The sequence below is a fragment of the Triturus cristatus genome, chromosome 3_2, assembly GCF_964204655.1.
Source record: "Triturus cristatus chromosome 3_2, aTriCri1.1, whole genome shotgun sequence".
Lineage (NCBI taxonomy): Eukaryota > Metazoa > Chordata > Amphibia > Caudata > Salamandridae > Triturus > Triturus cristatus.
In genome coordinates, this window is record NC_140584.1 from 1,006,920,523 (window position 1) to 1,006,938,324 (window position 17,802).

At 43.3% G+C, this 17,802-nt stretch overlaps 1 protein-coding gene across 1 annotated transcript in view; it reads left to right on the forward strand.

Moving 5' to 3' along the window:
* Window positions 1-17,802, forward strand: part of LIG3 (DNA ligase 3) — a 245,137-nt gene that overhangs the window by 12,649 nt on the left and 214,686 nt on the right. The window contains exon 2 of the mRNA XM_085649648.1: window positions 6,076-6,625. Within this exon, the coding sequence (XP_085505774.1) occupies window positions 6,085-6,625 (541 nt within the window). The 5' untranslated portion in view covers window positions 6,076-6,084. The remainder of the gene's footprint in view (window positions 1-6,075; window positions 6,626-17,802) is intronic.

Consider the following 17,802-nt stretch of genomic DNA (forward strand, 5'->3'; position numbering starts at 1 on the left):
GAGGAGGTAGGCGTCCGGATCCTCACCAGGTACGTATTTCTGCAGGGCGACCCCTGTGGGCGTGTGGGGCCTCTCGGGCTGGGAACCCTGGTCGTTACCTGCTCTCTTACTATTTTCTGTAGACCCTCCGTTTGTGCAGCCATTGTATCCTTGAATATGTTCTTGTCAGCCTGTGACAACGTCATTTGGCGTTCTACTGCCCATCCTAGTTTGCCCTGTCCCTTTGCCAAACGCTGAATTAAGGCGTCCATTATGTCTTTGCTAATCGCAGTTATGCCTGCATGTCGAATTCGGAATAAGTGAAAAGGTCCACTCCACGTCGGGTTAAACAGGTTTTTTTTGCTATATACTCTTAGTTTATGAGTCGCCAGAGTTTGGGTTGAGAGGGTCAGGGATAATTCCTCTTATCTGGATCTTCCTGCTTGAAGGCTGTGGCTCCTCTCGCCTACTTCTTTCTTCAGAGGCAGCGTTTTACTCAGGCAAAAGGAAAAAGAAAGAGACAAAACAAACAAAGTATGAGGTCGACTATCCTCTCACTGACAATCAGGAAGGGGAAGTGCAGGGTCACCGGTGTACGTTTTCTCTCTAGGGGGTTTGTGCTCATGAAAAGGGAGTAACTGGGAGGGGATAGGCACCCTGACTGAAGTTTACTCGTGTTCCCTATCCCTCCTCCTGACCCACCCCGTGAAACGATCCCGTACCTTGTGGAGCCACGCTCCTCCTGAAGCGTGGCTGGGCGCAGCGTAGGGCCGTGGGCCTCCTTGCTCCTGTTCCGCTCTCGTACCAGCGGGCCTCCGGTCCTCTGTCAGCTGATCTTCTCTCGGCGTCTCCCTCACTCCTCGGTCGGCGAACACGATCTCCTCCTCTCCGCGTCTTCCGGGATTTTCAAGTTCCTCCTCACACCAGGCACTCGTCGTGATTGGCTCAGGGCAGATGACCTCATGAGTCTGGGCGGGGCGTTCTCTATACTCCGCTGTCTTAAAGACAAAGGGCTCCGTTGTGGGAAGGTCTAGGCTCCAGGCGGCACCCTGCTCTATGTTCCAGTCCTCCGTCTGCAATGAAAGGAGATGACGGAGCAGGTGTGGACCACCACTCTTCCTCAGGCATTTCTCTCCCTTCTTGTGTCTCTTCGTCTTGGGGAACGACGGACTCGTGACAGTAACATAAGCCACATTTTAGCTATCTAATTCGGTAACAAGGGCCACTTTTATTTTGGTGGCCGGGTCTATTTTCCGTCTCAGTCCGACCCTGTTTCTGTTCAAGCATGGACGGCAGAGAGGGTTAAGAAAGTTGTTCTCACATGTTGCGTTGAAAGCTTTTTCCAACCCCTTCATTTTCTTCCCCCGCTGTCTGATGTTTGAGCCCAGACCACAACTGCATACCATTTTTCGGTTACTTGATTAAAGCCAGTTTTCCCCACAGGTCATATCATGGACGAGGCACACGATTTTTGTCAGGAGAGCCGCTACTGGCAGAAACCGCTTTACAGCGCTTGCTCGCAAGAAATTAGTAACTTGATCCGCAGCCTGCTTTATGCCAGCTTTGTAATTATAATATTCCAGTGGTAAGTCAGACATGTAGGACAGGAGGAATGCAGAAACCGTAGTCAAGTTTTTTTTCAGTGTTGCTTTAATGTTCATCTCTACAGTGTTTCAGGCATTTCATAAAACATATAATCTTCCTGCCGCTCTCCACCCTTTCCAGGTTTGTGTGACCTTGTATCCTACCAGATGACGCCCATCCTTTTTGGAAGCCAAAATGGATGAATGATTATCTGTACTTGGTACTATTGTGAAGACGTAATCTAGAAACGCACTGCAATTCCACACAGGAACTGTGGTGTGCGCTCTAGTTTGTGCTGTGCTTCAGTGTGCGCTTCCACCCAATCTCCTGCGTTTAGGTGTGCCACGCGTTCTCGGTAATCAGGACCCCGCAGATGGGCACGCGCTTCCTAGTAATAAGCATTGGCATAGCCAATAGGTCTTGCTTTTGGGACCTTATAAGTATTTAGTTATGCAGCACAATATTCTTGGTGCAACAACATCAACTGTTGCATGGCTAAACACTTATAAGGTCCCAAAGGCGAGACGTATTGGCTATGCCAATGCTTGTTAATGTAATGCTATGGATAATACGCGCTGGAGGCTGTGTCCAAAGGGATAGTATGGTATTACAGGAGAATGAAGCGTCTAGATTGGTGTGGCCTTGTGTGTGCAGACAAACCTAGAGACTAAAATGTATGGAATTGCAACTGTAGGTACTGCCCAGATTTCATGGTCCTGAGAATAGCTTATCTACTTAATTTAAAAAATATATGCAATTAGACCAACCACACTGAAGACATTTGACACTGTAACAACCTGTGACAGAATAAACGTCTATGATCAAATCACTCAAAATTATGGAAGAAAATGTATACCGTGGCAAAAATCCTTGTTTCTAGTTGCTGCTACATAGTGAACAGAATGCTTATGTCTGTACTTAACTCATCCAACACCGTTTTGCAATTCTGCCAGACCCCTAAGTGTTGATTTCCTGTTATCTAGAGAAATAAGATGTATAATAATTATTACTTGAAGTATGGATGTACAATTTGATAGTATAGAAACTTTATACATAGAGGAGGCATTACTCCTATGACTGAAGAAATGTGTCCAGGTTCTGAAGAGTGCAGTTGTGTGTACATTGATGTATATTTATTAATATTTACGTTATCTCGGGAACAAGGGAAATGCAGCTACAGACCCCATATGGTATCCACTGAAGCCTGGGCATTGTCCCCATCCATTTTGGTTCTTGGGAATCACATAGTCTGAGAACTGGTTAGGGCAGTGCATCAATAACTTATTAGAACCACAACCCAATTTTCAGAATGACGAATCTTTCGTGACCCACCTATCTGTAGTGGACATGAGGTTGACGATTTTTTAATGTAACGAAAGTATCTTGTGGTAGTGCACGACTATGTACCCCCCCACTTTTTGCTTGGTCTCTGGTGTAACCTTGACTGAAAGTGTGCTGGGTCCCTGATAATCTGGTCGGTCCCTAGCACCAGTGTTCTTTCCCTAAAACTGTACATTGTTTGGCACCACTTCTGCCACCCCTGTAAGTACCTACTAAATGGTACCCCTGGTACCTAGGGCATTGGGACTGAAGAGGGTACCCTGGGGCTGCAGCACCAGTTGTGCCACCCTACATCATTCCCAAAAAAGTACCTTTTGTCTCTAACAATGCCCTTTGATCTGCTGCGTAGTTGAGTAAATGTCTGACTTCAATCAGGCGATAGTGGTTTGTCCTAGTTTTTATAACTGTCTGTAGGGAAGTGCCCCTTTTTGTTGTTGTCACATCCACATTTTGCCTGGTAAATGATTTGATTTAGACTGAAAGTGCACTAGGTTCCTTCTAACCAGGCCCCCAGTGCCAGAGCTCTTTCCCAAAACTGTACAATTGTTCCCCTCAATTGGCAAAACTTTTAGCACCCTCTGTAAGCCCCTAGTAAAATTGTACCCTGGTACCTATGGCCTGAGGTTCTAAAGAGGCCCCCCCAAGGGCTGCAGCACAAATTGTGCCACCGCAAGGCACCCCTCACCAAGCACATACAAGACTGCCATTGCAGGCTGTTTGACTTGGTGCAGACAATAGTGAAAACATAACTTGTCACACATGGGCGTGTGCCATGTTCCCTACCACTGCACGTAATAACTCCCCCCCCCCCCCCCCTGCAGCAGCCTCAATTGCCCTAAGGCAGGGTGCTGAATATTACATGTGAGGGTATACCTGCCTGAGCAGAAATGCCCCTGTGCTGGTCAGTCCTATTACTGCCAGTACAAGTGACCAGGGCAACCATCTTAAGATATGTGCTGGACACAGGTGAATACAAGTACATCAGCTATGATAACTTCACTGAAAATAGGGATGTTTGGTATCAAACATCCCATGTTGATAAACCCCCACTGAATCCAGTGTTGGATTGACCAATAAATGCACACAGAAGGAACCTTAGAGGTGCCCCCTGATAATCTAGCAGCCTCTGGTGTCCTTCCTGACTGGTTGCTGACTGGCTTCAGTCAGCCTGCCTCCTGAGACACTGTTCTGACCTTCTAGGGTGAGTGCCTTTTTGCTCTCAGGGGACCCAGAACAAAAGTTTGTCCGGTAAGGGGGTGTAACACTCCCTCCTTCAGGATGACCTGCTGATTAGCCTTCCTCGGGTGGCAAGCCCCAAAGGGCTGCTGTGTTTGAAATGTGAATCTGGCTCCTCAGGAGAGGAAGCCGACCCCTTTGTCCATGAACCCCTTGGCACCTGGACAGGTGGAAAAATTATCTAGTAATGTAGGCGTACAACCTCCAGGCTAGTACCACCCCTAAGGTGGGCTACTGTGAGGTTGACACGAGTTTTCAGAAGTAGCCATCATTGTGATGGCATACTTAGAAAATCTGGGATATGGTTATGCTCCCTTCCCACAGGAAGTGGTCTTATTGTCCCCATCCATTTTGGTTCTTGGGAATCACATAGTCTGAGAAATGGTTAGGGCAGTGCATCAATAACGTATTAGAACCACAACCCAATTTTCAGAATGACAAATCTTTCATCACCCACCTATCTGTAGTGGACATGAGGTTGATTATTTTATTGACGATATTGACCCCAAAGGTCAGTAGCCCATTGGCTACTACCCTACACTCTCCTAACACCCCTACATTCAGTATTTAGGAGATTTCCTGGCACCAGAGAAGCAGACCCTGGCGACCTAAGAAGAGAGAGGACACAGAAGAGATGCAAAAGCAGTGCGGAAATAGACAAAGCAGTTGACCTGGTTCCAACTCCACCAGCCCGGCTCCCATGTCAAAAACTGCGCCAAAGTTGACTTGTCCTGCAGCTGTTGACTCCAGAACCTTGGGAGGACTGCCTGCCTTTTATTAAAAACGCAAACCTCCCGTTAAGAAGAGACTCTGAGGCCTCCGGAACTGGCAAAACCCGACACCTGAATCCACCACAGCACCCGTCGCCTCCGGCTGGAGTTGAAGTGGGCCACCGGCATCAACAAGGTCTCCCAGTGCCTCAAGAGCACGAGTTCATCATGATTTCTCCCCTCGAGGACTCCCTGACATCACCTGCAGTCTCTGCACGTAGGCACTCTTGTCTGCAATGACTCCGGTAAGAAAACCTGACACCTAAAGACACCCTGCATCGGTCTTATCACCCGGGCTGTGGAGAAGAGGGCCTCAGGTGTCCCTACGTCCCTGAGCATCACTAGCCTTGAACCCCCTTATTGGTTCACTCCGACTGGCTTTCCAGCTAGAGCCTGCAACCTCTCTCTGCAGTGACCTATCTCCATAAAACCTATTGGGCTCCCGATGCTGTTTTGCACCATGCGCTCGGCTGACCTCATGCCGCTGGTGGTGTTCTGTTGGTGCTGCCTGGGACTTTGCCCGCCACTCACCTTAACTTGTGGAGATTGGTCTTGTAAGTCGCTATACTATACCTGTTTGCAAAAATTGTTCTTCCTTCCATAGGATAACATTACAAAACTCAGAACCTGCACCGTGTCCACTTTTTAAAGTGAAAAGAATTTATATTTAAAAACTTACTTACCTGAATAATTGTTGTTATGCCTAGACCTATTTAAAGATACTTGCTATTGTTATAAATTGGTGTGGATCTCCTTGAGTCGTATATGTCATTAATTGATCATTGTGTGTATTTGTAAATGTCTTACACTGCTCTGTGTTAAGCCTAAAGCTGCTCGAGCACACTACTCCCTAATAGAGTACTTTGGGATTGCATAGCAAGCCCCTGTCCACTCATAAGGGAATCCCTGGACTCTTTACCTAGTATATCAGGTTCTTGATATATCTCATAAAGAGCCAGCTTCCTACACTGTGCCAATCACCTGCTAATTGATACCTTTTGTATGAACATTAGGCATTATTTTGTGTAAGAATCTTAATCACTATTGTTGATTTAAAAAAATAATGTTATCCTGCATTGAGTGTATTGTTAATCCCAAAATGTAAATTTGTTTCATATTTTAATGCATCTTTTTTTCTTTTCTTCCCATTGTTGACATTTACAAGGAAACTTGTATGCCTGCTCTGATCAGGTTACTCTTCCAACCCATTACACGAACACTGTGTCGAAAGGACTTTCATGCTAAGTTGCATCTAGTACTGCAAAGCCATTTTTCATATGCGATCCATCCTTTTGTTGGCCCTTTACATTCGAGGGTTACAAAACTCCTTTTCTTTTTGACTTTGAGACAAACGCTCCACTCTGGAAACAAGTCTGTTTATCCCACTTCTCACTATCTAATCCGTTGGGCCTGCAGCTTCCCAAACGATATGGCAGAGCAACGCTACTGCGTGGACTATGCCAAACGTGGAACAGCAGGGTGTAAAAAATGCAAGGAGAAGATTTTGAAGGGGATGGTGCGAATCGGGAAGGTGGTGCCTAACCCATTCACGGAATCTGGGGGTGACATGAAGGAATGGTATCATGTCAAGTGCATCTTTGAAAAGCTGGCGAAGGCACGTGCCACCACTAAAAAGATTGAGGATATCACAGAGCTGGAAGGCTGGGAGGAGCTGCAAGATCCAGAGAAAGAACTGATAAACCAACAGGTCACAGGTGAGTCCTTTGCTTTGGTGCCAGTGTGATGCCAGTACACTTCACACCTTGCACTGCTATCCCAATGCTACAAGCCATACATTTGTGATGTACATTATTCTTTTTAATGCTGTGAGACTGCAACGCCATTGTCCTCTCGCTCCTTGTTACGTTAAGCTAAGAGGCCAATCAGGAGGTTAATCAAGGATTGCAGCTTTAAATTAAAAAGCCTTATCCTCTTGTAGTAGGGTTTGGATTTAGCTTTTACTTGTCACATAAAGGGTATATGGTAACCTTAGAGGGAGCTAGCAGGCATTACTTCATCTCTCTTCAGTAACTGGTGCTTTTTCATAACATCTCTGCTTGCTGTTTCCAAATACCCATTAGGCTGCCCTAAATCATGTACAATATGATTTTTGTTTTAAAACTAGAACAGCTCTTTAAAAGAATGAATTTGGCATTTATTTCAGAATAGTTCACACTGGCCATGCATCCATTAATTCTGTTCTTAAGTTGCATAGTTTCTAGAATTGCTTTGGGCCACACCATTTTGCTTGATAATACTAACTAAAAAGAATTCTTTTTGTGTGTGTGTGTGTGTGTGTGTGTGTATATGTAAAGTTATGTATGTGTGTGTGTATGTATGTGTGTGTATATATATATATATATATATATATATATATATATATAATGTATATATTTATATTGTAATTGCATTTAAATAGCACTTACTACCCCTGACGAGGTGTCGAAGTGCACTGAACCCATTAAGGATTAGTGGTAAATTTGTATAGTGAAATATGAAAGTAATTTGAGCGGTGGATATGTTAGTTATTTGGATTGAGAAGGATAGTAGAGGGATAGAAGAGGGAAAAGTTTTGCATTTATATAATTCTTGCTTCCCCTGATGAGGTGTTGAAGTGCATTTTCGGCGAGTAGCACACTACTCCGGAGCCCATAAAGGATTAGTGGTGAATTAGTATAGTGAAATATGATGTAATTTGAGCGGTTGGAATGGCAGTCTGTTATTTAGATTGAGAAGGATAGTGGAGGGATAGGAGAGGGAAAAGGTTTGCATTTATATAGCGCTTGCTACCCATGATGAGGTGTTGGAGTGCTTTTAAGGGACTAGCACACCTACTCCGGAACCCAAACAGGATTAGTGGGACTCAGTATAGAGAAATATGCAATTAATTTTAGTGGTTGCAGGGGTGTGAAATTTAATAAAATATCTACTAGTCCATGGGGAAAGTTGCCTCATAACTCTACTTGTCCTGTTGCAAAATCCACTTGTCCCTTTTGTTCCATGTAATGCGACGACAAATAATATCAGCAATCTCATTATATAAGAGCTATGATATAGTCTTTCTGATTATGCCAGGGCTCATACCATAGTAGGGTTTGAATACTACTAATTCCCTTATTGTGTCACTTTTCCGCAGATCTGCATACTGGGTCTGAAGGTAGTGGTAAGCAATAATTCCAGGGTTCAAATGCGCTTTTGAGTATTTGCAAACCTATTAACTTAAATGTTTTAAGGGGTTTCCCCAACTCTTCTCTAATCTTTTCCCATGTTGAGAAATGTTGAAAATTTACTCCTGACAATGGCAGACGTTGGGAAAAAGTGGTTGGAGGGAAAGTGAACTTGCAAACACTCAACAGATGTTTGCCTGAGCAAATCTACACATGCAGAGTTGCTCATGCTTAAATGCAGTCAACAAACATTTTCTAGGAGTACTGTTACGTGGACTACTTCTGTAAATTCTTGTGAATTCACGAAAACAGTAAATCTCCACTTAATGCAAGGACATATACCATGGGTGCACTTTTGAGAGTTTCATTAATAATTGGTCCCTAATTAGGTCTGGCATCAACCATGACCTTTTGTGTTTAGTAAAATTCTGTCTCTCTTTGTCTATTGGCTGGCTTCACTGCGAGTGACCGTATTCTGCTTTTTAACATGGAGCATATAGGCACACAAAGTAGTTTTGCTCAGTGCAAGAAACTACTGTGGCAATGTGTGCTTTTTGAGACCAAGTTTTGCTTTTGCCAATGTTTATTATAATGGTGAGGGCACGGCAGCTCCCACACCAATAAGGTTTTACAAAAAGCATGCCAAAACAAGACACACATTGATAAAATGAAAAGGCAGACCACCAATTTCAGACCTACTGGCTTTGCCAATGCTTTTTTATTTTTGTTCCCCATAATCTTATTTAAACTTTTTACACTGATTTTCCATTATGAATATATTTGAGAAATGCCAGCATACATCAACACTTTTTAATAAATGATGCTGCAAAGAAATGGTACCTAAAATTTTACAGTAGTTTAGCTAAATGTTTTTTTCCTATTTGCATTTTTTGTGAACATTTTATTTTGAAAGCAAAGAATCACCAATCTTGCTTTCAAGCTTCTGCAAATATTTGCATCTAATCAGACAGCATTCTGGGAGCATTAGAAAATAGCCTCATATTGCTAAACTTTGAAAACGTGTGTACACATTTTTATACTGGAACCACTGTCTGTAGTGCAGTCCGAGCTTACAATATTAACTTGGAGCACTCACCCTAATAATAAAGGCTTTGCATTAACGAACCATAAATGCAAGTTCGAACAGCATTAACACATGTACACAAATATTACCTAAATGTAAATGTAAATGTAAATGTATGTGTCTTGTAAAGCGCACTGCTACCCTGAGGCCTCGTGGCGCTACTGCAGACAATGACCTTCCCTGATCCGTAATGTGGTACTGTAAACTGGCAGCCAAAGGGTTTGTGCTGTAGAGGGTTGGGCCTACTTGTCCAAAGGACAAAATGCAAATGAAATCTTGTTGCCCTTGACCCCAAACAATATGTCCTGGGCGTCGGGCTATAGGAATTCCACATCCCTGTGGTTGACATGCTAGTCTGTTATTTGGATTGAAAAAGAATAGTGGAGAGATAAAAGAGGGAAGGGTTTAGAATGGTTTTTTTTTAGTTTATATGCACATAATACTTGAAACCTCCAACTATATAGAGAAAAGCACGCGCACTCCGGTAGGATAGATTCCAGCCTTTATATTACAGGCAACGCACCCAACGCGTTTCGACAACTACGGCTATCTTGTTCACAAGTCAGCACTCATTCGTGCTGCCAGACTTTTAAATCAAACAAACATAAATAAAGGACTGCGGATACAAGCTAATGTGTGGTCGATACCTCGAGGGAACTGTATATGAGACTTCAAAATATAATGTAATTTCAGATGCTGTACAATGTCATTAAAGAAGTATGCCTGTGAACTCAAAATAGGACACTTGATAACTATCCCATAATGTTATACGTGTTATACACAATGTAAGTGTTGCAAATCTTACTTAAGAAAACATAGCTACAGCGGTACAATACTGAAACCCTTAAGACTGCCACCAGTACAAGGTGGAGAAAATAGAAAGTGAAGCTCTGCTGGTTGCAGGCAAGAGAACTTCAAATGAAGTAGAGCCACTGATATTTGTCACCACCTATAGCAAACAGGCTAATATTATCAGGAGTGTGCTACATAAACATTGGCATGTCCTTCACATGTATTATATTATTTCAAAACATGTGGTCTCCCATCCCAAAATGTCCGTTAGAAAGAGTAGGTCACTCGAGGGCATGTTATAGACAAACAATCAAACATTTATGTTTGAACACTGATTTTAAAAGTCTGGCGGCACGAACGAGTGCTGAGTCGTGAACAAGACAACTGTAGTTGTTGAAACACGTTGGGTGCGTTGTCTGTAGTAAAAGTAAAAGCTGGATCTATCCTACTGGAGTGCTTGTGCTATTCTCTACATTGTTGGAGGTGTCAAGTATTGCATTTATCGGGTTCCTACACACGTGCATGTGCCGCAGTTATGCGGATGGAGGAATCTGTGGGACATTGTGAATTTGTATGTGTGTATGTATGTGTGTGTGTGTGTGTATATATATATATATATATATATATATATATATATATTCAGCATACGGTTCAAGTCGTTTTCAGCAAAAACCACACTGCACTCCCAGGGGGGTTATTCCATTCGGCTTTTTATTGATGAGTTTTCATATCAACGCGTTTCGATGGCCTCTCGCCACCTTGTTCACGATAATGAAAAAGTCATTCGTTCCTCTTTTTAAAACAAACATGTGACATATAAGACATAAAAGAGGGACTATCAAATTATTTTATCAACCATGGTAAACGGTAGGTCAAAAGCTCCCGCCATTTTGGAACGTCTTTCCATGTCAGTGCCTGGCACCCAATCATTACAATGACATTTTGAATTGTTATTCCAACATAACATTTTCATTGGCGTAAATCACTTGCAGTTATTTCTACATGCAATTTCTTTATCCTTGCTTGATTTCTATATACAAAAATCAAAACCTCGAAATTTCTCAACTTCCCAACCTTTTATAAGAAGACTAGTCGCAAGTGCCGACGATTATCTTAATTCGTTTACAAAGTGCTAGTGCTTAGCGATGTAAACTTTTACACTTGATTTCAACTAAAGTGCCAGTGCATATACCTTTTCTGTTTACAAAGTGCTAGTGCTTTCCATGTAAACAACTTCTCTTCATTAATCTATTTTGATAAAGTGCTAGTGCTTCAAGTGAATCAGTGTAAACTTTAAAAAGGTTAAAAAAAGGGGTTTTTGATGTATATACAATCTCCCACCTGACTACCATAAAATTTGTGTAGCATCCTCTCACAAACGAATAATTCATTGAATAAACGGCATCTCTTATTTTGATATTAATTCAGGTTGGAGTTTCATTGAACTTTTTCAATTACCTTGACTATACATCTTTATTCGCAACTATTTCATTTCTTAATACAGACACGTATGTAGATCTTCATCCACATTCAAACCCTGTGGTTCTTTGCAGTCGAACTCCAAAATATAATAAGTTTCTAATTTACGGAGTTCCTTCTCTCGATCCCCTCCTCGTTTTTTCTTTGGGATTTCTGCAATGCAGCTGTATTGTAGGCCTGTTGGATCGCTTTGATGGTACCTTTCGAAATGTCTTGCGATTGGATACGTTCTATCCTTATTTACAATCGCTCTCCTGTGTTGCAGTACTCGTTGGAACACTGGTAAGGTGGTACTCCCTATATACATCTTTTGGCAGGGGCACTGTAAGGCATAAACCACAAAACTGGATCTACACGTTAAAAAGCCTCTGATTTTAATGGTTTTGTTAAAAGAAGTTTTAAAATGCGTCCGATTTACTCCATGCTGGCACGCCTTACATTTAAAACATTTCCTAAAACCCATTTTCGGTGTCAACCAAGTAGGTGGTCCCAATTTCTTACTTTCAATATATTCACTGTTTACAATTCGATCCTTTAATGATTTAGATTTGCGAAAGGTCAACTCAGGATGTTTTTTCATGTTAGGACCTAATATTGGATCGTTCTTCACAAGATGCCAGTGTTTGTTTAAAATCATTCTGACTTCTTTGTGATTTTTATTAAATGTAGTGATAAATCTACAATCACTTTGTCCTTGTCCCAGATTCCTCTTTTTCTTTTTCTGTTCAGTTTTCGAGGGTTCAAATAAAACCTTTTTCCTGTCTAGTTTTCTTGCTTTTGAGGCTGCCCCTTCTATTATATTCTGTGGGTAGCCTCTCTGTAGGAATCTCTCACTCATTTCCTCCTCAATTTTTGTGTACTCATCAAGGCTACTACATGTTCTTCTGGCTCTATAAAACTCACCAAAGGGAATACTTCTAATTAACGGGGCTGGATGAGCGCTCTCTGCATGTAAAATTGTATTTCCTGAGGTGGGCTTCCTAAAAACAGTAGTTTCTAATTTTCCCTCAACTGCCTTAACTCTTATGTCCAGAAAATCTATACAGGATTTACTGTATTGTCCAGTGAATTTCAAGTTAAGGGTGTTACAATTTATCTCATTAATAAATACATCAATTGATGCTTCCGTGCCCTCCCACAGCACAAAAACATTGTCGATAAATCGCACCCACAAAAGTATGTTGTTACTCCAATGTTCCAAGTGTGGGCCTCTGAGCACCTGCTCCTCCCACCAGCCCAGGTGTAGACTGGCATAACTGGGGGCGAAGCAGGTGCCCATCGCTGTTCCTTGTGCCTGTTGGAACATTTCTTCCCCAAACAAAAACATATTTCTAGTTAAACACCATTGCATCATTTCTAAAATCATTTCATTTTGTTTAAAAAACCTCAGAGGCCTCCTGTTTAGATAAAATTCAGTTGCTCTCAAACCCTCAGTATGTCGTATACTCGTGTACAGAGTAGCAATGTCAAGCGTTAATAACATCATACTGTTTTCATCCCATCTTATATCATAAATACATTTTAAAAAATCCGTAGAATCCTTAATATAAGAGGTCAAGGTCTTAACTATAGGGTTTAAAAAATAATCTATATATTTTGAGGTATTTTCAAAGAGGCTTCCACAAGAGGAAATGATGGGTCTCCCTGGTGGTGAAGCCACACTCTTGTGGACTTTGGGGAGCATATAAAAAACTGGGAGAATTGGATTATTTTGTCTTATAAATTTGTACTCATCCCAGTTCAGTAAATCCTCTGCCTTCCAAACATCTAATCTAGCATGGTATTCTTCTTTCACCAAAATAAACTCTCGCATGTCAATCCTTTTGTAACATTCGGTATTATTTAATTGAGTAAGGGCCTCTTTCTTATATAATTCTCGTCCCCATAATACAACATTTCCTCCTTTGTCGGAGGGTTTCACCAACACGCCGTCATCTTTAATCAATTTCTCCACCGTTTGCTGTATGATTTCTTTTCGAGGGTCTCTTTCCTTCTTCTGATCTGCTAAATTACTATACAGTAATTTCAGATCCCTCGTTACGTTTTCAGAGAAAATATCCAAGTTATCTCGCGCTGTTTGTGGCAAGAATTTAGATCGTGGTCGGAACGGTGTGTGGTCGCTACTCAATAATCCCAATGTATCTCCTTCATTCAGAGTTTCTATCTGCAAAGAGTCTATGGAAGGGCAGTCATTTTCATTACACAGTTCCATTAAATCGCCCAGAATTGCAGCATCCAAGGTATTTAAGCCACTCGAATTCGTAGTTTGAATAGTTTGTGACTGATCTATGGGGGTTCTGTCAGGTCGTTTATTCGCAAACATCTTGGCAAGTTTTAATTTTCGCACGTATAAATACAAGTCCATTCTACTGTGGGGATAATTAAATTCATTGTCATCACAGTATGATAACCCTAATTCCAACACAGATTGCTCTTCTGTTGTTAGATTAATGGTACTCAGATTTATAATGGTCTTGTTTGAGGTTACTTTGTTGATTTTTTCATGTTCGAGCGCATTGAGCGTTTTGCTTGCCAATCTGGTGCTCCTCCTGTATCCTTCTCCTCCCCTTCTCTGTTTCCTCTTCCTACACCTCTTCCCCTTCCGCGGCCTCTCGAAGGTCGGTGGTCTGTCTGTAGTTCCATTTGTAAAAAACGGAATTCATCTGTTACCGCCAGACGAATATCACTTTGCCCCTTCCTTCTTTCAGGTTCCTGCTCCTGTTCCGAGCCTGTATCGGAACTCAATTCACTGCATGAAGCTTCTTGCAATGTTGCAGTTCCACTTTGAATTTGCTTTCGTCTAACGGAATCAAATTTTTTGGCAAAAGTGTATATTCTTCCTGTCTCATAATCGAGTCGGTCACGCGTGAATTTTGTGGCTTTTCTATCCTTGATCCGCTTCTCATATTTCTCTAGCCGTATTTTAAGATCTGTTCTGAATTTCTCTATTTTTACTTTCTCAGCATGCTTCCCAAAGATATCATTTAATTCCTTGATCTTCTCCACCACTTCCCCATGTTCTTTATCAGCATACTTCAACAATATGCGCATCATATTAGTCGAGCTGTTCGCATTGTTTTCTGCCCATTCGCTCAACATGTCCACATGGGGATTCTCATATGTTGGCGTAATCATTATTCGTAGTCCTCTCGGGACTCTTCCTACTTGTAAGTACTGCCTTAGGGAGGCCACCTCCCACCACCGAGATATTTCTCTTTTTTTTAATTTCTCAAAGTCATGTAATTGTTTTGTCAAATCATTAACTCCTCCCACATTTGGGACACTGCTGTTTTTCTCTTGCGTTTTTGGCATGTTTTCAAAAAGCTTTTTAGCTTCCTCTTCGCGTGCCGCATATTCCTCATCACACATTTTATCGCCGATGTATTCCCCTAGTTTCTTCACACTGCTCTTATAACCACGGAAAGCCTTCTCGTGACAGTTCAGTGTGTCCAATTCGACTCCCGAGCCCTCCCAATTTCGCCACGCTTACCGGAGCCTTCTGTCGGGTGCTTTTGCTCTCCTTCCTCAATCCTCCGATCGTGAAAGTCGACGAAAAAACTTCTCCCGGTTTCAGGCTCCTCTTCGTAGATTACTGGCGAAATTCAAACGGGTTAGCTCAGGGGGCACGCCTGTCTTCAAACACTGCAGATTGGACGGATTTACTGGCGTGCTTCCTTAACGTCGATGGTGCAGAATATATATATAAAACCAAGATTTGCCCACATGAAGAAGCCGCACATGAGGAGTTGAAGCCCTTTTATTGCAGAAGGCAGCAGGTACAGCATACCATCAAACTTCGAGTAAAATTGCCAAAGTTATCACCAGACGCGTTTCAAACTCCATTGAGTCCTTGTTCACAGGCTGTTTGGCAGAAGGGAAACAACAGACTGTCAGTGGAGCACACTGTTAAATACAACCAAGTCCCGCCTTGAATGGGCGGCGGCACCAATAGCCTCATGGTACATGTAGTCCACCTTAATGTAAACCCCTGTGGGTGCTGTTGTTGAATAGTCCACAATTAATCCCCAGTGGGCACAGCATGCCAGCTACTGCTGCTTATGTACTCTGCAACAATGACCTCCTCATTCTCACAAACGCTCGAGATTGCAAGCGCTTAAGATCCGCCCAGTATCAGGCAGCGGGGCTCCTTCGCGGCCGGACGAGCCGCAAACATAGAAAACCAAGATTTGCCCACATGAAGAAGCCGCACATGAGGAGTTGAAGCCCTTTTATTGCAGAAGGCAGCAGGTACAGCATACCATCAAACTTCGAGTAAAATTGCCAAAGTTATCACCAGACGCGTTTCAAACTCCATTGAGTCCTTGTTCACAGGCTGTTTGTGCGGCTTCTTCATGTGGGCAAATCTTGGTTTTCTATGTTTGCGGCTCGTCCGGCCGCTAAGGAGCCCCGCTGCCTGATACTGGGCGGATCTTAAGCGCTTGCAATCTCGAGCGTTTGTGAGAATGAGGAGGTCATTGTTGCAGAGTACATAAGCAGCAGTAGCTGGCATGCTGTGCCCACTGGGGATTAATTGTGGACTATTCAACAACAGCACCCACAGGGGTTTACATTAAGGTGGACTACATGTACCATGAGGCTATTGGTGCCGCCGCCCATTCAAGGCGGGACTTGGTTGTATTTAACAGTGTGCTCCACTGACAGTCTGTTGTTTCCCTTCTGCCAAACAGCCTGTGAACAAGGACTCAATGGAGTTTGAAACGCGTCTGGTGATAACTTTGGCAATTTTACTCGAAGTTTGATGGTATGCTGTACCTGCTGCCTTCTGCAATAAAAGGGCTTCAACTCCTCATGTGCGGCTTCTTCATGTGGGCAAATCTTGGTTTTCTATGTTTGCGGCTCGTCTGGCCGCGAAGGAGCCCCGCTGCCTGATACTGGGCGGATCTTAAGCGCTTGCAATCTCGAGCGTTTGTGAGAATGAGGAGGTCATTGTTGCAGAGTACATAAGCAGCAGTAGCTGGCATGCTGTGCCCACTGGGGATTAATTGTGGACTATTCAACAACAGCACCCACAGGGGTTTACATTAAGGTGGACTACATCTACCATGAGGCTATTGGTGCCGCCGCCCATTCAAGGCGGGACTTGGTTGTATTTAATAGTGTGCTCCACTGACAGTCTGTTGTTTCCCTTCTGCCAAACAGCCTGTGAACAAGGACTCAATGGAGTTTGAAACGCGTCTGGTGATAACTTTGGCAATTTTACTCGAAGTTTGATGGTATGCTGTACCTGCTGCCTTCTGCAATAAAAGGGCTTCAACTCCTCATGTGCGGCTTCTTCATGTGGGCAAATCTTGGTTTTCTATGTTTGCGGCTCGTCCAGCCGCGAAGGAGCCCTGCTGCCTGATACTGGGCGGATCTTAAGCGCTTGCAATCTCGAGCGTTTGTGAGAATGAGGAGGTCATTGTTGCAGAGTACATAAGCAGCAGTAGCTGGCATGCTGTGCCCACTGGGGATTAATTGTGGACTATTCAACAACAGCACCCACAGGGGTTTACATTAAGGTGGACTACATGTACCATGAGGCTATTGGTGCCGCCGCCCATTCAAGGCGGGACTTGGTTGTATTTAACAGTGTGCTCCACTGACAGTCTGTTGTTTCCCTTCTGCCAAACAGCCTGTGAACAAGGACTCAATGGAGTTTGAAACGCGTCTGGTGATAACTTTGGCAATTTTACTCGAAGTTTGATGGTATGCTGTACCTGCTGCCTTCTGCAATAAAAGGGCTTCAACTCCTCATGTGCGGCTTCTTCATGTGGGCAAATCTTGGTTTTCTATGTTTGCGGCTCGTCCGGCCGCGAAGGAGCCCCGCTGCCTGATACTGGGCGGATCTTAAGCGCTTGCAATCTCGAGCGTTTGTGAGAATGAGGAGGTCATTGTTGCAGAGTACATAAGCAGCAGTAGCTGGCATGCTGTGCCCACTGGGGATTAATTGTGGACTATTCAATAACAGCACCCACAGGGGTTTACATTAAGGTGGACTACATGTACCATGAGGCTATTGGTGCCGCCGCCCATTCAAGGCGGGACTTGGTTGTATTTAACAGTGTGCTCCACTGACAGTCTGTTGTTTCCCTTCTGCCAAACAGCCTGTGAACAAGGACTCAATGGAGTTTGAAACGCGTCTGGTGATAACTTTGGCAATTTTACTCGAAGTTTGATGGTATGCTGTACCTGCTGCCTTCTGCAATAAAAGGGCTTCAACTCCTCATGTGCGGCTTCTTCATGTGGGCAAATCTTGGTTTTCTATGTTTGCGGCTCGTCCGGCCGCGAAGGAGCCCCGCTGCCTGATACTGGGCGGATCTTAAGCGCTTGCAATCTCGAGCGTTTGTGAGAATGAGGAGGTCATTGTTGC